The sequence below is a fragment of the Balaenoptera physalus genome, assembly GCF_965194825.1.
Source record: "Balaenoptera physalus genome assembly, chromosome: 10".
In the NCBI taxonomy this organism is placed as follows: domain Eukaryota; kingdom Metazoa; phylum Chordata; class Mammalia; order Artiodactyla; family Balaenopteridae; genus Balaenoptera; species Balaenoptera physalus.
The window spans coordinates 68,858,692-68,882,606 of NC_138889.1; the positions used below are offsets into that span (position 1 = coordinate 68,858,692).

The 23,915-nt window shown below is 52.4% G+C and overlaps 1 protein-coding gene across 3 annotated transcripts in view; it reads right to left on the bottom strand.

Annotated features, from left to right (window-relative positions):
* Positions 1-1,948: 1,948 nt before the first annotated feature.
* Positions 1,949-23,915, bottom strand: part of GALNT18 (polypeptide N-acetylgalactosaminyltransferase 18) — a 339,036-nt gene continuing 317,069 nt past the window's right edge. For 2 of the 3 annotated variants that reach the window (XM_082478137.1, XM_082478135.1), the window contains 2 exons: positions 16,948-17,112; positions 1,949-2,372 (listed from right to left, as the gene is read on the bottom strand). In XM_082478137.1, the coding sequence (XP_082334263.1) occupies positions 2,226-2,372; positions 16,948-17,112 (312 nt within the window). In that variant the 3' untranslated portion in view covers positions 1,949-2,225. Of the gene's footprint in view, positions 2,373-5,416; positions 5,620-16,947; positions 17,113-23,915 lie in introns of those variants that run through there. The other variant, XM_082478136.1, reaches the window with a different exon arrangement.

Consider the following 23,915-nt stretch of genomic DNA (forward strand, 5'->3'; position numbering starts at 1 on the left):
GCAGCCTTTTGGGGCCTGGGGTCTGCTCATCTCCCTCCTCTGCTCTCCTGTTACGGGTTGAATTGTGCCCCCCCCCACTCATATGTTGAAGTCCTGACCTCCCGTACCTCAGAATGTGACCTTGTTTGGAGATGGGGTCTTTACAGAGGTCCTGAAGCTAAAATGAGGTCATTAGGATGGGCCCTAATCCAATATGACTGGTGTCCTTATAAGAAGGAGAAATTTGGAAACAAGACACACACACAGGGAAGACGACGGGAAGAGACACAGAGAGAAGACAGTTATTTACCAGGCAAGGAGAGAGGCCTGGCACACGACCTTCCCTCACAGCCCTCAGGGGAACCAACCTTACCAACACCTTGATCTTGGACTTCTGGGCTCCAGGACTGTAAGACAACACACTTCTGTTGTTTAAGTCACCCAGTCTATGGTACTTTGTTGTCAAAGCTCTAGCAAACTAATATCACCCCCAAGAAAAACTTCTTGAAAAGAAGGAAAGAAGCCACAGGACTCCAACATCCCTAGAGGGTGGGCTGGGGCTATAGACGTCCAGTGGGAGGGACAGCCGGAAAGCCAGGCCTCCTTGCACCCATGCCCCTCCCTGTGTCTAAGGCCCTTGACCCGGGTTCTTCTGACACTTGGCCTCTGGACTCAGCACGGGAGGAAGCTCTGAGGCGGGTGCCTGAGCTAGGCGTTTACTATCTCTGATGGGACCCACTGAAGGCTTTAGGTCAGAAAAAATCTGATGATATTTGCATCTGAGAAAGACCCCTTGAGAATTGCAGTGAGGAGGGCAGGTGAGGTGGGAGAGGGGAGACGGGAGGTGGGGAGGCAGGTCCTTGTGAGCAATGAAGAGGCCTGGGGAGGGGATTCCAGAGCTGTTTAGGGGGTATCACTGTCATGATGTACTGACAAGATGGGGGTGAGGAGTGGGGGGGTGGTTAGAGATGAATGGAGGACTCTGGCCTGAGCACCTGGAGGCGGGTGGCGCTGGTCACCAGGGTGGGCCTGGGAGGATGAGGGACAGGTCTGTTCTCTGCACATCAGATCAGCACTGTCCAAAGGACAGCGACCCAGCTGCCCGGGGCCGTTGGCAGAGGGACACGGGGCCTGGGGCGCAGAGGCGAGGTCCGGGCATAGACGTAGGTTTGAGTATCACTGCCCAGGTGGCACTGTGTCATGGCTGGGGGCCCTTGTGCGGGAGGACTGGGTGTGAGCTGCTTCTCCCAGGAGTGGGGCTAGAGACTAGTGTTCAGGAGGTGATTGGGTTGAGCCCTGAGAGGGAGGGGGGGCGATGACAAGGGGAGGGAGGAAGGACACAGGGAGAAGACAGCCATCTACAGGCCAGGGAACGCCTGAGGCTGCTAGAAGCTCAGCTCGGGGAGAGGCCTGGAACCGATTCCCCCTCACAGCTCTCAGAAGGAGCCGACCCAGCTGACTCCCTGATTTCGCACCCCTAGCCTCCAGAACTGTGAGACGACAGTTGTTTACGCCACCCAGTCTGTGGCACTTGGTTGCCCCAGGAAACTAACGCACCGTGATTCATGGAGGAAGCGAACGGTCTTAGAAACTGGATGGGGCAGTTGCTGTAGGCAAGTGTCTGGAGCCCAGCAGATGACGCTCCAGTGGCCAACGAGCCAACCTGGTTTCTCGGGACGGAGGACTGAGGCTGTCTTCCGGAGGCGGTAACCGCTGCGCAGAGGCAGAGGGAACCTTCTCTCCGGAGGTGGCCCTGAGGTCGAGGTGCCCTTCTCGCTGCCCTGGGCCTCCTAGAGAAAGCCGGCAGCTTGCACATCAAGCTCCCACTGTCTGCAGGGGCTTAAAGCCTCCTTTCTCAGGGATGTAGAGTAGGGAGAGCACACTGGGACACATCTTGGGCTACAAGAGCTCCAAGTTCAGAGGAGCCAGGCCTGAATCTCCACCGAGCACCAAATAACTGCAAAATCCCTTTTCTTAATCAATAGTATTTTATTGTCAGTTATAAATATTTTCCATGTGTCCCCTATTTACAGTTGCAAAATAGTTTATGATATTATACCCTCACCCACCGTTTGATCTCTTTCTATAAACTCCATTGAAAATTGAATAGGAAATAAAAAGCTCTTTTGGGGGCCCACCAACCTGGTTCCCCAGACTCCAAACAACCCCACACGGACAGCAGGCAACGTTGCAGCAGGTGCTACACAGTAGCAAAGGGGTGGGGTGTGAGGCGGCTCCCGGCGGGGTCAGGACGCCAGGCTCCTCAGGACATTGGTGATACTCCAGTGCTGGCCCGAGCACCTCTGCAGCACCAGCTGGAAGCCAAACTCTGCGCCGCTGTTCTCCTGCAGCTCCAGACAGCGCTTGGACTTGCGGTTCTGGATGGGGCCTCCCTAGGAGCCAGGGCGGAAAGCGGGGTCAGAGGGCATGGGGGAGCCTCAGGCCTAGTGGCTGGTGGGGATTCCTTGTAGGTGCAGATGTCTGGGATCCTGTGAGGCTGCGGGAGGTCTGGGGTCAGCATTCCCACGAAGCCCGAGGATCCCTGTGTCGAAGTGCTGGTCTGCTCCCTGAGACTGAACTTGTGCCTCTGTTTTCTTCACAGGCCCCTAGTTCTTTGCTAGGACAGAGGACAGAGACGCTCCACCCCAGCTTCCGTCTACCTGGCTGGGGTGTGGCATGCTGGTCCGCTCCTACAGCTCCTACCCCAGGGGCTGGGTCCTGCTCCCCGTAACCACGGGCTGGGGCCCCGTTCTGAAAATCCTAGTTCCTTGGGACCACCCCATGATTGGCCTGAATTTGAGCATCACCAGAGGCCCAGGACCTCCTGCTTTTAGGGCCCTTTCCCCCAACTGGACCTCTGGAGTCATCAGTGCTGGCCTCAACCAAACCCAGGCTCCTAGATACTATCGTAGGGCACTGGGCTCCCTTAGCCCTGGATATGCATGGTTTCCCTCCACGCTACTGACGTCCCAGAAGGTTCTGTAGCCATGCATACTCAGTTTATGCTCAAAGCCCCTTGAAAGAAGGGAGGTTCTGCTTCTCAAAGCAGCCCCACAGCAGCAAAGAAGAAACCCCCAATTTTTGCTTTTAGTGAGATCCTTGCAGGCCTTAGACACTCTGGGGCTACTGGTTGTCACCTGGGCATCAGCTCAGACTGTGTGAGTGTCTCTGAGTTCCACCAAAGATGTGCTCAACTGGGCTTTGGCCTCCCAAGCAGGCAGGTTCTTAGAAGTGGGCCCCCTGTAGCTTAATGGTCCTTGAGTGTATGGTCAAACTCACCTTTTCCCCAGAATCTACTCCTCCTGTGTTTCCCATCTCATCAATAACCAGGCATTTCCACTGATGCCTCCGGCTTCTCCCCACCATCTGATTAGGCACCAAGTCCTGCCAGTTCCACCTCCCTCATGCCTTGTGCCTTCATCCCCATCCCATCACACCTGCCCTGGTTTGGCCCACTGTCTTCTGTCACCTGGACAACCGCACCAGCCTCCTAGCTGACCCCCCTTTCTCCTCCAGAAGCAGGACTCTGCAGCCCACCCTCCAGCTGCCCCCCGTGCCCATCCCAGCGAACAGCACTCTGTGAGAGAGGGGGACGCACACCTCTTCTCTAAGGAAGTCATCCCCAGCCGGCCACCGCTGTCCCCATGGCGACCACTGACACCTCAAGAGAACATTGAGACTCAATTCTCACAGCTGCCTGGGAAACTGGCAGCCTCTCCCGCCGCTGAGCCCTGCGACCCACCGACCCCATGCCCTGGTGGGTATCCGGCAGAACTGTTTGCACCGGTTCTGAAACAGGATTTGTAAAAGCTCCAACCTGGAAACAACGCAAACGTCCATGAGCAGTAGAATGGATAAATAACTTGTGGTTATTCACATAATGGGATACTACTCAGCACTAAAAATGAGCAAACCAGAGCTCTGCTCAGTAAGGAGAAATCCCACAAATACAATGTTAGCAAAAGAAGCCAAAGGGCACATACACAGTTCTACTTACATAAACTTTCTAAACAGGCAAAATAAGACCAAAGACTTAGAGTCAGGAGCTGGGGCGGGGGTGGGTATCTTGGGCAGGAGGGAGTGGGAAAATGATTGACAGGAGGCAAAGGGGTGCTTCTCGGGGGTTGGGAGTGTGCTATTTCCTGACCTGGTGGTGGGTACACGGGTGTTGGCTTTGTTTTAAATTACTGAGTTATTATTTTTTAAAATTATTTTGGTACACATGTTTGCATGGTTCTATATGTGTATGGGTTATTCTTCAGCTAAAAAAATTTAAAACAGAAATCCAGCTCCCTCAGAAGGGCCTTTGAACAGTGGGTGAAGGAGGCAGGGTGGCAGAGGGGTCAGGAGTGTACTGATGTGTGTGTCGGGGAGCGGGTGTGGGATTCCGCATTTCCCATGTGTGCGGCATGGCCCGGGGGACCGCAGACCTCCTCAGAAGCATTCGAGTGAGTCAAGCAGGGCCTCCCGCTGCGCCCCGACCCCAGCGCCTCCCCTGAGGAGAACACAAGAGCAGAGACACAGCACAGCAAAGGCAGCTCGCCTGGGGCCCACAGGTGTAGCCAGAGAGAAGCCTGCAGGCTCAGGCCCAGAGGGGACAGAGGGACGACTGGCCACTGGGCAAGGGCTCCGAAAGGCCCCCCAGAGTCCCCGTGTTGGAAGAGACATGGGAGGCCGACCGTCTCGTTCTCGCCTACCAGCTGGCTGAGCCCTCCTGGCTGAGCGCCCTCTCCCGGGCCGCTCCATCTCTGGAGCGATGTCCTCCACTGAAATCCTTGTGTGGGGGGCATCCAGCAAGGGGTTCCAGACTGTGCCCTCGGGTTTCCACATGGGGTTCGGATCCCGCCTCTCCACCTCGTCCCTTCCCCCAGGGGAAGGCGAGGCCCATGGCCGCCCGGTTCCATGCTCTACCAGGAGAAACATTCCCAGTTCCTTGTGGGACAATCTGGTTTCATTTTTCCATCCTGGTTGCCCTTCTTTGGACAAACTCCAGTCGTTCTGTATCACTCAGAACTGACCACCACCTCATCTCCACTGGACAAGAGGCTCCTTCGACATAGCCAAGGAATCTGCACTTTTGGTGGCCGCATCACGCTCCGGAACCCCGGTGGGATGACTGTGGAGGCCAGCCTCAAGTCGTCCCCTCCGAAGCCGTGGTCCTCCTTGGGTCCTCACTCTGTCCCTCAAAGCCTGGACTTTTGAACCCAGAGGCATCCCTTGTGACGCTTGCTCTCAGCAAGGCCAGCCTGTCGCTTTGCCAGGCCCAGGTTTCTGTGGCCTGAGCACTCTGCCGCCCACACCCAGGCTGCTTCCTCTGTGGGCCTGGGGCCAGCCGCCCCTGACCCTCCCATATCCCTGGCAGCCTGGTCGTGTGTCCTACCCTACGACGCTGGAGTAGAGTTCAGGCAGGGTGGGCATGACACCAGCCCAGCTCTCTAACTCACAAGGTCTGCTGGCGATTCAGGTGGTGAGACAGAAGGGGGAGAGGGCTGGATGAGGATGCTTTTCTGGTTGCCGACTGTGTGGCCTGGGGCAAAGCCGCTCTGCCCTTCTGGTTCCATCGTCTCCAGGGCCAGATCGTAACTTCCGTCCTGGTGACTGGAGGATGAGCGGAAGGGCTGATGGGCAACCCCTTTATCGCTACAAAACAACGAATGGCTATGAGGCTATGCACAGTGTCAGGATCTGGACTCCAGAAAAAGTGCACAACAGGCAGAAAGGGGGGCCAGACCAGGATTCTGACTGCTCAGCGTGGCCTCAAGGCCAGGCCAGGCCTTGCCAACAGCGAGGCTGCTTCAGCAGCCCCCGGACCACTGAGGCTTGGAGAAACCTGTCCCAGACAGGGAGGCCACGGCCCCTCCTTCCACACAGCAGCCAGAGGGACCCGGTTAGCATGTCAGTCACTTGGGCACCGTGCCAAGGCCGAGAGAGAGAGAGGCGGGGGCAGAGGTCTCTGAGAAGTAAAGTGTTCCTTCAGAGACTCAAATATGGCACTTTCCAGGCCCCACCCTGGCCCAGCTGTGCCCTCAGCACCCTAGAGAGGAAGCACAGGGACCCTGAGGCAGAAACAGCTTGTGTGGCCTCCGGGAAGGCGGTGGAAGAAAGGGAGTGAGGCCAAGAGCAGGGCTGTGGAGGAGACGCAACCTCAGTGAGGGCAGCCGGGCCTGTAGGGAGGGTGGAGAATGAGGTCAAGAGAGCTCCCTCCCCAAAGGCTCTGACAGGAGAATCTTCTAGAATAGAGTAGTAAGGCCACCTTGGAGGCCTGGTATACGTCTTGGGACGTATGTGGGATACGGAGAGAGGAGCCGTCCCACCTTTTGGTGCTGGAGCCACTGGCCAGTCTTCCTCCCGTCTTCCTTCCTGGACCTCAACCTCTCTCACTGAGCAAACTCTGGGCTCTTGCTCCCTCTCCGGCCAAATGCCATTCACCAAAATTGCAAAGGAGCCTTCCTTTCCTCGATTCAGTCCCTTCCTGGTGAGCTCAGCACCTTTGGGAGGAGCCTGGTGGTATTACTCTCCTTACCTCTACCTGCAGGCTCTGGCCCTGAGGTAAAAGTAGTTACCGTCAAGCCTTATTCACCATGTCCCCGGCACTGTGTCGAATGCTTCACACACTCAATCTCAAGTGTTCTTCACAGTAACCCTGAGCGGTGGAGGTGATAATTATCCCCATTTTGTAGAACTGGAGACTGAGGCTCAGAGACGTGGGGTCACATGGTCAGTCAGTGGTAGAGCCAGGCTGGGAACCTGGGAGTCTGCCCCCTTCGCTGTTCCTCACTAGGATGAGTGGCCACACCCTCCCCTCCATTTATCCCACCCCACGCCTGCCTCAAGGTAGTGGACTGGACCGAGAGCTGCTGGTGTCCCATCGCCTGGGGTGGAAGGTCACCTGAAGAGCTTCGGGGGCTCTGGGGAGTCAGGTTGGTCTAGTTCTTTTGAGAGCTCTCTGCAAAGACATGATTTATCCTTCTATCCATCCATCCAATATTTAATGAGTGCCTACCACATGCCAGGAACAGTTCCCACCCACTGAGATACATCAGTGACTAAACAGGAGAAGATCTTTGTCTTTGTGGAGACTGTATTCCAGGAGGGGGAGCAAACGGTAAACTCTATAGTGTGTTAGAGGTGCTAAGATTGTGCACAAAAATGTAGAGCAGTGCTGTGGACAATGTGTCTGCTTAAAATTCATATGTTGAAGCCCTGATCCCCAGTGTGATGAGAGGTGGGGCCTTTGGGAGGTAATTAGGTCATAGGGGTGGAGCCCTCATGATGGAATTAGTACCCTTACAAGAAGAGTTACAGGAGAGATGACCTCGTCCCGTCTGCCTTGTGAGGACACAGTGAGAAGGTGTGAGACGCCAGATCTGCTGGCACCATGATCTTGTACTTTCCAGCCTCCAGAACTGTGGGAAATAAATGTCTGTTGTTCAAGCTTCCCAGTCTCTGGTCCTTTCTTGTTCTAGCAGCGTGGATGGACTAAAGACCAGCAGGTTGTGAGGGTTCGGGGGTGGTGCTGAGAGCAGGAGGCTGTTGTGGTGATCCCCCCTGAGAAGGTGAGAGCTGGGCAAAGACATGAAGGAGGAGGAGCCCAGGTGTATCTGGGGGAGTCTTGTGCCCCACAGTGAAGTTCCTGCACCAGCAGAGGCCTGGTGTGCGCAGGGAACAGCACGGGGCGGGGGTGGGAGATGAGGCCCAAGAGGTGAGGGAGGGGCAGGTTGTGCGAACGGACTTCGGCTGTTCACCTGGTGACAGAACGGGCCACTGCAGGGTCGGACTGACATGCTAACCGGGTCCCTCTGGCTGCTGTGTGGAACGCAGAGCCTGGGAGGAAGGAAGGAAGCAGGGCCACCTGTTAGCAGGCTCTGGTCCTCACACAAGTGGGCGGGGGCTGGATGCAGGGCCCCTGGCTGGCCCCGCCCTCGCGGTGGAGGGCACAGTCGCTTGGTTTATTAGTCCAGTCGTCTAAATGATTTGTGTAATACTTAAAACTATAGGATCTGGAAACACAATACTTTTAATTAAAGAATTTAAATAAGGGCAATTAAACCTGGCAGGAGGGATGCCGCAGCACACAGGGAGCTTAACTGGAACGGAAACCAAGTATGGAAACAGCATTAAAAAAAAAAAAAAAGGAAAGCTGAACGTATAGAATTAAGAAGGCTAATAATAATTCCTAGAGCTCGGTTCCCAGCGCCCAGCCTAGCTCCTTCTCCTCCCGAGCCTCTCTGGAGTAGAGACTAGAAAGGGCATCAGAGGTGGGATGAGCGGAAGCAGGGAACACGGGACTCTGCTCCCAGCCTTGTCTCTGGCGGCTCCCCCTGGCCATGACCCTGCTAAGGGGCTGAGCCACCAAGGGCTTCAGTCTTCCCATTTGCAAAAGGCACCAGAGCACCGTGGGGCACTCAGACACGGAGCGCTGACTATGTGCCTGGCGGGGCATGTGGAGCCGTGGTCCATGAGCGCCATGGGCTGGGGCCCTGAGGAGCCGACCGCAGATTACACAGCCGTGCATCTCCTCTCTTCCTGTTTCCCCATTGTGTGTCTGTAGCAGCTAGAGGTGGGACCGCGAGCACCAGACCAACCTTCCCGGTTCCTCCTGGGGATGTGGGTTGGGTAAATGGATTAGATAGTCCCTGGAGGGCTTGTGACACCACAGATCACTGGGGACCACCTTCTGACCCTACGGGTCTGCGATGGGGCCCACAATGTGCCTTTTTAAGCTCCCGAGTGTCTCAGCTGCTGGTAGTGCTGGTCCAGGGGTCACAGTTTGGGGACCACAAGCAAACCGTCACCCTCTCTGGGGAAAGGATGGGGCCTGGCTTGTCACGTGCACTCACCACCTTGAGGTAGAGGATATGGAGCAGCTGGGCTGAGCTCAGGCTGGCCTCACGTTTGCAATCAAGGTGTTTACGCGGAGGCTGTGTGTGGACTGAATAAGACTCTGCTTATTTCAGAGCTCCCGTTCCACTTTCCGTTCTAATTAATTTTCTACGGGCAAGTAGACCAGTGGGTCTGTGGCTTTAAGCACAGTGGGCTCGGGAGTTCCCAGGTTAAGTAGTTAATGATTAGTAATCAAATAATTCAAAGCATGGGTGGGATGTTAGTGCTAGTTAATGAAACCCCGAGATTAAGTCTTTTTGTAGAAGAAAGTGGTCTTTCTGTATTATGAATATTCAATACTCTGTCTATTCAAAAAGTGCTTTGGTGTTTGTCTTTCTTAAAGGAGACGCACCTGTGCCAGAGTGAGAGTCTGCCTGGGATTTGCTGTGAGGGCCGTTGGACTGAAAATGGGGTAATGGCAACGTCAAGTGCAAAAGGAAAGGTGAAGGGGGGTATGGAGACAGCAGGATGGCTGGAGGGAGTTTGCTGAGGAAGCAGGAATCCAGCCAGTTCACACACACCTACCAGGTTTGGCAGGGAGACCGCAGCCCCTAATTCCCACTGCAGCAATCCATGGGCTTTGTAGAGGCAAGACAAAGGCTCCACAGCATGGTGGTTTAAAGTGTGGGCCCTAGAGGCAGAAGCCCGATTTGACCTTGGACAAATTACATAATCTCTCTGTGCCTCAGTTTCCTCATCTGTAGAATGGGGATGGTAAAGTACCTGACAGCAAGGTCATGAGGATTAAGTAATATTTATACAGCAGTTACAGTTAGTATGTGGCGCATAGTAAGCACTATATAAATGTTTGATAAATAAATTTAAAAATCTCACCCAGGTCTGAATAGTGAGGCACTGAGCTGTCACACCTGGTCCTGGCTCCTGGTCTAAAGTGCTGACAGCCGTAAACTAAAAATAACTAAGAAAATATTCAGGGCCTAAACAAGGCTTTGTCAGTCCTTCAAAACTGGATGGTCCCACACTTGCCCCTTCATGTGACATGGAAATGAAAAGCTGCTTTATTCCAGAGCCATAAGGAAACACCCGATTACAGCCTTCTCAGCACAAAAGGGTCTCGAAGTTGGACTTCCTGCCAGCGCCTGGGGGTTGGAGCAGGAGAAAGTCAAGGACTCCTCCTCCTTGTGTGCTGGGAAATTCTTTGGCAGAATCAGTGGTGCTCCCTGGGAAATGTGCTCTGCAAATAAGCTCTTCTTTGAGTGGGTTACTCATCTTGCATCAAATTATCAAATTAGATCCCACAAATAAGAGCCAGTGGTCCCTGGCCAGGCGGGCTCAGCTCTGCCCTCAGCTCTCTTCCAGGCAGTCTCCTCGTGCTCTTGAAAATCTCTCCTCTCCTGACCTTAATGGTCATCTCTGCTGTTATCCTTGATGTTCCCCATTTGGAAAATGCATTAACACTGAGCTGAGAATGAGGCAAGCATGGGGGTGGGATGGCAGGACCGCCCACCAGCGGGAACGCTGCCCTGTGTGCCCTTGGACTCCCGAATGGGCCTTGCCAGTGTTTCCACCAAAGAACCCAGTGGCCAACGGGAGTGATAGCACATGCCAGAGTCTGAGGCAGCATGAAATACGGCCAGAACACCTCGACATTTCATCAAAGCCCCCTGTTTTAACAAATATTCATAGACATTGCTACTCCCCTTCATACAGTATGCATAACTGTTTTAGTAAAAATCATTTCCACCTTCCTCCCCCAAATCTGAAGCTATAGGAAGAGTAAGCTGGAGTACCCCTCTTCACGCATGTCTGTGTATTGCGGCTGGGATGCACTACCACCTAAAAGTGTTCTTATAGGGATTTTCTAACTAAGCGGGGCCCTTTGACTATTACGTTCAAATGTCATTGAAATACTCTAGTACAATTAGTTTTTTATCAGCATGCATGCATGCAAGGAAGAGTTATCAAGGGTAGGGTTTGTTCGTCTTTGGGTCTCCCACAAACTTAGCTCGAGACCTGGCACACAGGGTATTTGTGTTAATATTTGTGAATTTTTAGAAAGGACTCCTTAATTTAATTGACACACCCTGGGTGTCTCTTCTGTTTCAGGCTTTCTGTTAGGTGCTGGAGACACTGAAAGTGTAAGACAGCCCTGCCCTCCCATCTATTGGTTGATGGGAGAAAGAGTCATGGAGAAAATAACAGATAATTCCATAAAGTGGGATAACGATGACCCTTATACCAGGAGTGCAGCTCATTTTCAAGATCATGGTGCTTTTTAGTAAGGCAGGCCCAGTCTGGGCTTCTAGGTAGAATAAGCCCTTTTCAGGGCATGCTAACTTCAGGAGCTTAGAATTACAGAATTTCAGGGTTGGTAAGCCCTTAAAACCATCCGGTCTAACTCCACTTAGAGCTGTAGCATGTTTGATGGCCTGCTGAGTGGTCCTCTGAGCCCACCTCTTCCTTAAACGGCCAATCTCATGCCCGGGCATCTCTGACTATGAGAAAGCTGCTCTGTACATTGTCCTTGAACCTCCCTCCAGCTGGTCCTCCCTCAGAGCTACATAGGACAATCTTGCTCTCTTTCGCCTAGAGAAACCTTTCAGATATTTGAGGGGAGAGATCAGGCACTCCTGAGGTCTTTCTGGCTTCAACCATGCACACAAATAGATAGACTTTAAGGAAGTTGGACCTTAAAGAACACACATCGTAACAGCCTTCCTAGGGCATGAATCCCTTCAATAACGTCTTGAAGAGAGGACTCGGCATTTGCTTAACCATTCAAAGTAATGGTGATGGGGGGATGGTGGGGAGGGTGGGCATCTCATTACCCCTGATAGGTAGTCCGTTGCTTCGCATGACAGGTGTCCTGCCACAAAGTTCTCCTGTGTAGTGACCTGATATCCGCTGCTTCCCTCTCCTACTGGTCCAGGGGTCACTGACTAGATGCCTCTTTCACTAACACTGCATCACCTAATCCCAGAATCCCCCAGATCTCAGTAGGTGGGGTACTCTGGGAAGATTCAAGTTTTATACTTAACGCGTATGAATTTATAATCCCAGTACATAGTCAGTTTAGGAAATTCTCTAATCCGGGAGGGGTCACAACTACCACTTCTAATGTTAATGAAGTCTCATCATGTGTTGATGTGGGAAATGTTGGCTGTTTAGAGATGGGTACCCACTGACTTCTTCAAACCCAGAGCCTGGGGTGGCCCTGGATTCATAATCTCCCCTCACAACTACCTCCGTTTAATCCATCACTACTTCCAATAGACTGCGGAACTGTGTCTCCAAGTCCTCCCCAACAGCTGCCTGGCCCCATGCCTCCATGGCAACCAAGTCTACCCCTTTTCTCACAGGGATGATGGAACAGCCCACTACTTTCTTCTCTGTCTTCCAATCCACCTTGCAGTCTGCTGCTAGAGGGATTCAGACCCCATCATGGTAATCTACAGTTTAAGAACCTCCCCTAGTCCCTCCCTTTGCTTTTAAGGTGAAGTCCAAACTTCTCAGCATGATTTTCAATGACCATTATCTGCCCCAAACTGACGCTTACGTCTGATCTCTCTCACGTCCCATTGAAAATTCTAAATTCCATCCACACCAACACTGAATGTGCTCTGCTTTTTCTTGCCTTTGACCATGCTGAGCCTCTAACATGGGATGTTCTCCCTTTCTACGCCTGGGAACTATCCTACAATTTTCAATATCCAGATCAAACATGCCTTGAATGTGAAGCCATCCCTGAGTTGTGCAGACAGAGCCCATCACCCTGGGCTACTGGAATACTGTACCCGCCTCATTTCAGCTCTCGTCATCCAGTTTTGCTATGTGTTTATACACCCATGAGCTCCTCCAGGGCAGAGGCCGTGTCTGATTCATATCTGCATCCCTCCTGCCCAACCACCATACTCAATAAATGCTTGATGAATGACAGAAGGAAAGAATGTTCATCATTGGAAAATTGCTCATCAGAGCCCTGTACATCAGCGTTGCTGAGAGATGTTTTCATCAAATGTGGTTTCTCAGTGTCAGTATCTGACGCTGTCCTGATTCATCCTGAAGCATGGGAAATTCAGAAGAGCTTGCAGGGGTTAGAAGAAAGGCATTTTATTTGTTGAACAGAAAATCAGGCTATGAGATGGAACACCAAGATATGCAAATGTCTATCTTCTTTGTAGGAGAAGCTGGGAGAATCGCACTAGATTATTTTGAAATTAATTCAGCCTGAATGTCTGGAGTTTAAATGTAGCCCTCAGGAGAGTAAATAATGCAAAATGTGAAAGTGAAAAGGAGATTTGAAATGCACCAGTAAAATCGTTCAGCCCACCTTCTCCGCCAGAACATTTTAGCTGGTAGGATCCCCATGTAATTTGCAAAGATTAAACCTGTTGCAAGAAAATTAGCCCAAGCAATGACTTTAATCATTTAAGAAGCTCCCAGCTTCCTCTGGCCTCATCAACAGTAGCTCCTCACCAGTGAGGGCTTGGGGACAGATTCCAGGATGCTTGATAAAATACTGATCATTTTGCATTAAACAAAAATTTCACATACATTAATTTTTAAATATCAAGTGAGAGCGGCTGCTCTGGGCTTGCAAATTAGGGATTTAAAAATATTATTTCCAAACAGTTCCCCTTGGTAGAAGGATCAGAGAGGTGACTGCCAGAGTGCCCTGGGAGTTTTAATTAGATTTACGTATAAGTAGCTGAAAACTGCCCAGACCTCAGGGCTGCACATGTCAATGTGGCCTGTTTGGTTGGTTGCTGTGTCCCTTCAAGCAGGAATCTGTTCAAGGCCATGCACTGAGATGAATGAAGGAAGGAGCTGGATTTTGGAGGAATGTTCCTTTCTCTGCCCCAGTTGGGAATGGGCAGATGAGATGAGAGCCGGTTGGGGGCACCAAGGCCTCTGGATCTGGGCCATGTGTGGGAAGGCCATCTGTCTACGAGGGCTGGAAAGGAGTCGGATGTGCCTGTATGCGGGGCTGGGATATCAAAGCAGCCTGCATGAAGCTGGGCACGGAGAGGCTGAGACCCCACAGACAGACCGAGCTCTCTTCCCCTGGTGAAGGGCAGCCTCGGACCCTGCCCTGAGAGGAGATCTTGGAGGCCAGGCAGGGTCCTGAAGACCCCAGCGTCGTGGAGGAGAAGGAGGAGGGAACGGCTAAACTTTCAAACTGCATCTGAGCCTCCCCGTAACTCTTCTACCTGCCCCTCCCCGCTGCTAGAATCTCTCTTCCCCATCCAGCTCCACAATCCCGGCCACTGGGGGCTGCCAAATCCCAGACCTAAACGCACCAGTCCCCCGCACACAGCCTCACCTCCCACAGGACCAGGTCCAGGTCCAGCTGCCCCTGCAGGCGCATCTCTGGCTGCGCCCCATGGGGTCCACTAGGATCCAGCCACACCCGACCCTCCGCAGCTCCCTGCACGTGGCCTGGGTTTGATGTCCACAGCTCGTGCCCATGCCGTTGCCTCTCCCTGGAATGCCCCTCACTACTTCTATATGGAGCAAACTCCTATGCCTTCTTCAAGGGCCAAGTTATGTACTCTCTGTTCTGGAAAGCCACCAGCCCTGCCCCAACCTGCCACCCCCATCTTCCTGCATGGTGCCATTCAGCTCCCAGGAGGAAGCTGAACTCAGGGCAGCAGGAGGTAGGGCTGAAGGCAGCAGAGAGCAGCCGGATGTGAGCCCCTCCAGATGGTACGGTCCCCGCCTCACCCAGCCAAGTCAGCCCACTCACCTCCTTGGGCCGCGGTACCCATTTCTCTCTCTGTTGCCTCCTGCCTGTGAGCCTGTTTTGCATCTAATCCAAGCCAGGAGACAGCAGCCACTTTACCACCCAGCCCATGGCCAGCCTTCCTCCCTGACCACACACCTCCAGGGCTCCCTCTGCCTCATAATTTAAAGGAGGGCAGAGGGGAAATGTAGCCCTGTCCTGTGTCACTCTGGGCCAGAAGCCTGGCTGGGGAAAGTGACAAAGGTTTCTGCTGGGCACGGTCAGAACAGGTCACAGCTGGGGCATCTGGGCTCCACCAGGAGAGAGGGAGGTGGTAGGAAGAAGTGCTCCATATTCTAAGCCTCGGCCCTGACCCTGACCTTCTTCCAGGGGCCACTTCCAACATCCTCCCACGATTAGAAGTAAAAAAGAGAATCTGAAGTAGTTCAGGAATAATAATAATAAGCAGTGAGTATGTTATTTAACATCTTCGTGCCGCAGTTCCCTCATCTATGAACTCGGGCTAATGGTCCACATCTAATCACACACAGTTGTCGTGAGGATTAAATGAGCTGGTGTATGCTGGGCGCCTAGGAAGTGTGGCACACGATAAGCAATGTATGAACCTTAGCTAATTCTTCTTACGGGACAGACCTTTACAGTTTACAACATGTGTCAAAGGTCATAAGGACAGGAAGGGGCCGGGGCAGGAGTCCCCGGGCACCACTCTCTTTCACTGAAGCCCACGCATTCTGCAGGCCCAGCCTGGACCCAGAGCTGCCACGTGCATCCTCCACCCACCCTCAGATGTGCTGTCATTGGCTCCCTGTGCTGCTTCCCAGCATCTGCTTTCCTGGCGCCCCAAAGTCCTGGTCTGGGCTCTCGCTCCTGCCTTCCAGCTAGCCCCTAAATCTATGACGTGTGTTGAACTTGCTGCTCAGGGTTGACCTTCACCATCCATTTAGGACCCAACCGAGGGTCTCTCTCAGCCCTCAGGTTCTGCACCCCCAGACCGCAGGTCAAATGTGCCCCGTGCCCATAGAACTTGACATAGCCGGGACCTCCCCTCACTGGCCCACCAGTACAGGGGAGAGTAACTGGACGTGAGGATTGGAATCAAGGTCAGGCCAACTGCACACCTCCATCCTGTGCCTGTCAGCCTCCTCTCAGGGCGGAAGCAGCTTGCTGGGAGGCTTGAGTCGGGGTCTCTGCCTCCTCGTCCCATGAATATAGACATTCTGTTCCTGACTTCCCCAGAGCATCCACCATGTGCAGCCCCCAGCAGTCCTGATGCCCTAAAACCCCACGGGCTCCGTCACTTCCTGTTCTGAGTGCTTTCCCTGCCCTGCCTGGGAGGGGGGCGTCCCTATCTGTGGGCAGAAACGGATCCTAATTTAGCAGATTCCTTAGGGGCTGGAGGCCTCTGGGCCAAGGCACTGGTTTTCTTCAAAGCTGGGTCACTGCGGGCCATCTCCAGCTGGCGTCTTGATCCTGGGGCATCATTTTATAACTAGGCCAATGCAGAGCAGGAAGATAAATATGGTCCTCAGAATTGATGGAAACTTAATAAAGGAATGTTTCATGGTCACCAGTGTGTGGACTGCCCTTCACAAAACGGCTCCCAGACACTGCCCTTTGAGAAAACCTCATTCCCTACAGAATGAGGAGGAAGGCAGAGCGGCTCACAGACCAGAGACGACCCAGCACTGTCTATACCTGAGAGACTGGGGCTGCGCTTGTGAGAAGGGGCTTGTGCAGAAGAAATGTGAGGTTTAAAGTCAGAGATCCGAGTTTAAAATCCCAGCCCTGCCCCTCACTGTGTGACTTCAGGCAGGGGACTCCCACCTCTGAGGCTGTTTCCTTATATCTAAAAGTTAGGGCTTCCCTGGTGGCGCAGTGGTTGGGAATCTGCCTGCCAATGCAGGGGACACGGGTTCGAGCCCTGCTCTGGGAAGATCCCACATGCCACGGAGCAAATGGGCCCGTGAGCCACAATTGCTGAGCCTGCGCGTCTGGAGCCTGTGCTCCGCAACAAGAGAGGCCGCGATAGTGAGAGGCCTGCGCACCGCGATGAAGAGTGGCCCCCGCTTGCCGCAACTGGAGAAAGCCCTCGCACAGAAACGAAGACCCAACACAGCCATAAATAAATAAATAAAATAAAATAAAATAAAAGTTAAATAAAATGCCACTAAAACAACAACAACAACAACAATAATAATAACCTCCCTCAGAGCCAGTATCAACGAGTCAATGAGCTAACATATACCAAACACCTGGCACGTAGTAGATGCTCACTAAACCCCGAGAATTGGTCCCTCTCCTCCTCCATCCCTCCCACTCCTCCCTGCCCCCGCCCCTACCCCCGTTTCTCTAGCTGCTGCTCCTCCAGGTGGGGCTGCTACCTGCGAGAACTGCCAGTGGAGCTTCATCCTCTTGGCTTTGGCATAGCTGCATTCGATGAGCCGCGGCCGGCTGTTGACGTCCACCAGGCACCGGTTGTCGTCGTCGTCAACCGTGGGGCTCAGGATGCCCACCTGGATCTGCTGACTGCTCGTGTAGTACACGTTCTGGGGGCAGGGGGAGAACAAGGTCAAACGCTAACGACCAGAGAGATGGGGAGGGTTTGTAGGACATCTCCCCGGGCAGCTGGCAAAGAGACCACAATTCAGTGGCCTTCAAATGATTTTTCACTGCAACGGACGAGAAGAGACCCTTTTACATTATGATTCGGTACAGTGTCTGGTCCGCACGTACAACTGAAACAAAATTTTCAAGAAATCAAACTTAGCCTTACTATATGCAGTGTACTCAATTTTCTATTCTATTCTTTCATTGAAAAACATTGGCCATAACCTTTTAACTTGATTTCACCACCCACAGTTTAAAAAAACACTGACTGAATCCATTATTTGCAGGCTTGCTGACTTCCTCCCTCCATAAGTATTTTGTATAAGATGCTGTGCTTGGCTGGTAGCTAAAGAGCAAAAGACACGGGCCACACCTTAGGGAGCTCAGAGTCTTGTGGCATGGTGGATATGTAATAGGTAATTTCCATCTGTCCTAAGACTGTATAGAACAGGAGTTGGCAAACTTCTTCTTAAAGGGCCAGGTGGCAAATCGTTGGGGTTTTGCAGTGTGTTGGGTGGTCCCCCAGACCACCCCCAGGTTCGATGATTCACTAGGACTCAGGAGACTCAGCGTTTGGTTGCACCATAGCTATGATTTATTACAGGCAAGGGTACAAATCACATCAGCAAAGGGAAAAGGCACGTGGGACAAAGTCTGGAGGAAACCAGGCACAAGCTTCCGAGGGTCCTCTGCCAGCAGTCACAGAGAATGGCCCTTCACGAGCAGGAAGGGGTTGAGATAATGCTTGTGAAGGGTTATCTACCAGGGAAGCTCTTAGAGGCTCAGCACCCAGGCTTTTTATATACTGAAATCCCAGACTTCCAGAAGGAAGGCAGGTGTTCAGCATAAACCATATTATTTGCACAATCAGTGTGGGCACAGTGAGCCACTCTTACCATCTGTGGGAATGGTGGGAACCTTCCTGCAATCCAAGTTCCAAGATGCCAGTCAAGGGCCAACCAGGCCTTTCAAAGGAGAGCAGTCAGGCTGCTGTTTTAACCTTTTTTTTGCACAAAGGGCCAGACAGTCTGGAAAATTAACTCTGCAGTTGTAGTGCAAACACAGCCATAGACAGTACAAATGAATGACTTTGTTTACAAAGATCAGGGCTGGCTCTGGTCTAGAGGAAAGTCATGTGACCCTTGGCCTTCAAAGTTTTCAGTCACTTCCCCCCAGCCTCAGGCACTGGTTCCCAACAAGGGCTCTGAGTCGGCAGTCACAGGGTCTGTGAGCTCTTGTCCTCTATTGCTAAAGAAATTAACAGCCCCACCTACGATTAGGCCGCATGGGCAAATCAAGATACCACACTTCTCTGCTTTAGATTAGAATTCAGGGTAGGCCCTCTTGTTATCTTGATCTATACAAAAATTCTCACTGGTAAATATTTTTGATTAATTTCAAATGGTAAAAGGAAGTAGTTCTTGCTTTAGTAAAAGAGGATGGTTGACAAGGACTTTAAAAGCATGGTCCAGGGCATAAAATGGACTGTGTAGTGAGAAGGGCAGTGCCAGTGAGGAGGGTAAGTAAGGGCGGTCCTTCAGGGGCATATTCTCTCTGACCCTCGGAAGTCCAGGGAAGGGGTGGAGAGGCAGGCAGGGTCACCCTTCAGACATAAGAAGGACTTCAGGCCAGTGTATCACTCAAGGCCCCAATAGGAAACAAATGGCACACTCAAGGTAGGGGAATCTAAGGAGGGTGTGTAATAAAGGCACAGTTCTCAATAGTGTGGGTATAGGGTAAGGGAGCCATGGGGATAGTATAGTTCCTTGGGATAGTAACATGGAGCTGTTGCCACCACCAGGCCCAATGGGATGAGATGAGAGAGCTGGTACCAGAACCTGTAAGAGAAAAGTTACGTAGAGAGACTTCTGAGAAGGGTTCAGAGAGGGAGACGTTTGGGGGTGATGGTGAGTGGTGGCTAATAAACACCCCAACATCACCCTCCCTTCCCCACTCCATTCTTCTGCTGGGTCGGCCCATTGGCAGAACCCAGATGGAAGTCAGACAACACAGGAGCCCATGGAAACATTCCGTAAAGTCAGTTTTGCAAAGTAGAAGAAAAAGGATGGAAATACAAATGGAAGACACTCACTGCAGCTAGGATCTGCTCTCCAAGGTAACCTTACAAGTTATCAGGTTTGGTGAATCCACGGAAATGGACATCAAAACTACCAAGGTGGCTGATTCTTCCCTTAAAAGAGGTGAAGTATCATAGTGAGCAAAGTTCTGAGCAGAGGCCAAATGTACAATGCCTGGCTTCAATGTGGAAATGTGACCAGAACACAGAGGCAAGGAGAACCTATCCATCACCTAAATTGGGTAAGAGGTGGGCTTCTCATCAGAATCCTGAGACTGTCCATTGTGTGACCTGGGTTTTTAGTTCACCACCAAGGAAAGCTGATGACCTGCTGTGGCTTCCAGTTTATTGGCACTGAGGGAAAATTTGATGACACGTAGGATTTTGGAAATTAAATAGATGCAGGTGGGCATCTCATCCATCCATCCAACCATCCAACAACAAGTAATCTCTGTTGGGTCCTGAGGGTGAGAAAGCCATGTTTCCCTGTCCTGGATGATCTAACAGCCAAGTTGGGGAAACTAACATATCAGGAAATAACGGTCCTAATCACACTGATATGGGAACTGTCCCTGCTTCCTCCACTCGCTTACCCCGACTCTTGCTACTTCGAAAATAGATATAAAAACTCACCACCTGCAGAAAGCCTTCCCTCAATGTGCAGAAGCATGGGCCTGCCACCTGAGCCTCTCTGCAAAGATGCACAGCTGTTTATATGTCCTTGGGTTGAATGCACCATGCTCTCTCCTCAGGACGTTGCAGCTCTTAGGCACCTGGCAGGCCAGGACCCGGATCTCCTGAAGCTCCAGAGTGTGGGCTGCCAGACAAGGACAGCCAGGAAGCCAGTCACTGCCACCACTTCCTTCATCTCTGTCATCAGGGCCTGCCTCTCATCTCCAGGGCGGGCTCCACAGACACAAGTGGCCATCTAGGTAATAGCTGAAATCAGTTTTATCCACTTAGCTGTTCTGAAATGCTTCGGGGAGATGCTCTGAGAGAAACATGTGCACTTACTTACTATCCGGTACAGCTGTCATCAGAGCTGTTTATTGCTCCAGAGTCTGGGAAAATCATAATAAGGACAGACAGTTGTTTGTTATTTAAAAGGCAAACAACAGAGCGCATCTTGAGTGGGGTAACCACGAAGCTGGTCAGATCACAGGGAGATTCAGCGAAGAGGATTCTCTTAAGTTGTTACCTGGACACCTCAGAAGCCCAGCCAGCAGTGGACTGAATCAGTAAATGGCCTGAACACAAAAGAGGGAAACAGTACAAGACACCCCACTTTTAGTGCCTGCAGGCCCAGCAGGCCCAGCTATGTTTTCTGAGCAACAGGGAACCTGGAGGTTTAACAAGAAATGACTTAGAATTTTGGTTCACCATGGAGGGGAGGTGGAGCTGGCTTTGCCAACCAGAGGATATTTGGCAATGTCTGGAGACATTTTTGGTTGAAAGAGAAAAATCACCAACAAGGGAAAAGGACAAACACATGGGTATCTCGGGTCTCACGCCAGGGGTATTTTCCTCTCCCTCAGGCCGGGGTCAGGAGTAAGGACTAAGAGCTGAGCTGAACAGCCAGCCAGGGGGCCTGGAGCGCCCCCGGGTGCACACTCCTGCCTTCAGGGCCACAGAACGAAGGCCAGGCAAAGACCCCCAGGGCTGCAGGTCCGGCTTGCTCTGTTACCTCATTTCCCAGGCAAGCGAGGGCCCCCACCCTCTAGGATGCGGGTGGGCGCCCTGCCAGGTGTGCTCAACCTCCCTCCTCTACCTGGCAGGCTTGGAGGCGGGACCTGCCCCTGTCAGAGACTGAGTACAGCCTTCTACAGGCTCCAGCCCTCACTGTGTGAAATATTACCTCCCTGCCAGAAACGGCTGCTGGGGGGAGAAACACCGCAGGAAGAGAAGGGTGGGAAGAAAACCAACATAGTTTTGTACACCTGTATGCCCAGGCACCTTCCACACCTGCGGTCACCTTCAGCTGTAAGGATGAGGAAACCGAGGCTAAGAAAGTTCTGAAGACCTTGCCAGGTGCACAGGCAGATGGCTGCTCTCTCCCCTCCCTGACTAGGGGGAGTTTCCAGGGAAGGCTGAGATCTTGGCAGTTCAGGGCCTTCATCCCGCTCCCCGGGTGGAGCAGCCCAGATGGGCCTCCCCTCAGCCTGGGCTGGAGCTGGGGCACCACCTCCCCCGAATCCCAACCCTCGGCTCAGGCACAGGAGTGAGGCTCCCCAAGGGCCTCATCCCTCGGAACCAGCAAGGGAACTGCCGGGTCATTTCCACCAGATTGTTCACCCTGAGTCCCGCGGACTCCAAGAAGGGGTCTCATGGGCTCCTGAGGGGAGTCAGGTCTGGGAGGACAGCCTGGTGGCTGGGGTTCTAGGGCCCCTCTCCCAGCCCAACCTGGGCTTTCTTTCTTTTATTTGGCCTTCACATAACATTTGACTTGAACAAAATGTTATGAAGAATTCACAAAAAAGTTTGAAAACCACTGCTGTCAACCATGAGGCCTTCACTCAGGAGGAGGACATTAATGCCTAGTAAATCTTCATCAGCTTAAACGCCACCAACTGGAATTTGTGAACATTTGGTGAATAGCTTTAACTTCCTTTCTCCAACCGTCTCCAGGCCCCTAGTCCCTTGCATTCTTTAATATGGCCAATTTACACATGTTCCAATCATTCAATCTCCTCTTCTGTCCAGACTCGCATACCTACTTCACCATACCTTAGCTGCTATGGAAATTCTGGAGCTCTCCCCAGGGAATCATAGGATGGGCAGGGGGAGGGGGGGTGGAGAGGGCCTCCCAGCAAATCAGGAACGTGGAGCTGAATGGGGTTGGTTAGATTACTTAATAATACATTTCCAAGGTACAACAGAAGTACCGGCTCTCTTCCAAACAATGGCATGTGGATTTTGAGCGGCTTTATTTCTTCCATTAAGTGACGTTTCCTTGGCAACACTGCCGGCCTATTGAGTAAGTGCCCTTGAAAAACGAGGTATCTTGGAGACAGACACTCTCTTGTCAGGAGATGGGGCGGCAGTGGTGGTATTTGGCTAAAACCTTCCTTAGCCTGGAGAGTGGTGAGGGGGTGGAAGGGAGAGAGCCACAGGGGGACACTCTTTACAAGAGGTTCAGGAACAGGGAGAAAACAACTCTATTCTCAGGGTGCCTTCATGGGAAAAGTGACCCAGGGTGAAGTGGGGTCTTTGCAGTCATTTCTTTGGATACTTAGAGGGGATCTGTACCCTGGAGGACGGTTATAGCCCAACCAAGAATTAAGAGCCCAGCTTTCTGTGGGGTTGGGGGTCACACCAGGGGAGTGACAGTCTAGGGGTTGAATTGTAATGGGGTGATTACAAAGTATCAGAATGGGGGGGGTTGGCAAAGATCACTGAAAGGAGAACCAACATGTGGCCTGAAGGGTGGGCTTCCTGGAGGAGGGGGTGTGCACTGGGAGAGGAGAAAGACCTGTGAGCAAATGAAATGGGGGAGGATAGGGGCGTGAAAAGGACACAGCCCTAAATGCAATCAAACTCAGGCGGTGCTCGCCGCCTTGGCTGCATATTAGAATCACCTGGGGAGCTTTAAAAACTATAAATCACAGTCTTAGGGGTAGAGCCTAGGCTTGGGGTTTTAGCCCAGGTGATTCCAGTGTGCAGCCAAGGTGGAAAAGTAGGTGTATCCAGGGGACTCTGGCAGCCTAGGGAGGAAACGTAGGGACAGAACCTGGATTCCAAGCCTCCTTCTCATTGTGGGGGGCAAGCGGGATCTATCTTCAGGGCATTGTTTGTAAGACTGAGGAGGGTGGCGAGAGGTTGGGACGCACCACTGTTTAGGACAACAGTTTCAAAGTGTGGTCCCAGCATCATCTGGGAACTTGTTAGAAAAGCACATTTTGGGGCTTCCCTGGTGGCGCAGTGGTTAAGAATCCGCCTGTCAATGCAGGGGACACGGGTTCGAGCCCTGGTCTGGGAAGATCCCACATGCCGCGGAGCAGCTAAGCCCGTGCGCCACTACTACAGAAGCCAACACGCCTGGAGCCCATGCTCCGCAACAAGAGAAGCCACTGCAATGAGAAGCCCGCACACCGCAACGAAGAGTAGCCCCCGCTTGCAAAAGCCCGCCCGCAGCAACGAAGATCCGGCGCAGCCAAGAATAAATAAATTAATTAATTAAATTAAAAAAAAAAAAAGAAAAGCACATTTTGAAGCCCAATCTCAAACCTGCTGAAACAGAAACTCTGAGAGTAGGATTCAGGAATCTGTGTTTTCACAAGTCCTCCAATTAAGTCTGATATATGTGAACATTTGAGAACTGCTGGTCTAGGAAAAGGGTGGTCTGGTCTGGTGGGCTTCCAAGTCAAGTCTCCACCCTCACTGCCTAGCTGGGAGCAACTCAGTTTCCTGACCTGTAGAATGTAGTTGTGAGGGTTAAAATGCTCATCAAGCCTCTAGTCTGGCCACAGGCACCGCAGGGCAGGAACAGGCAGGCAGGGCTGGAGGGCGAGAAGAGACCCAGTGTGTGTGTATGGGGTGCAGCTGGTCCAGCTGCCCTGCCTCAATGCCCCTCGTCTCTGGGCTCCCCTCCCTGATTCTGCCTGGCCAGTAGGCCTGTGGGTAAGGATTCACGGAAACAGCAGGCAGGGTGTGGGCATGGCGGGGCCG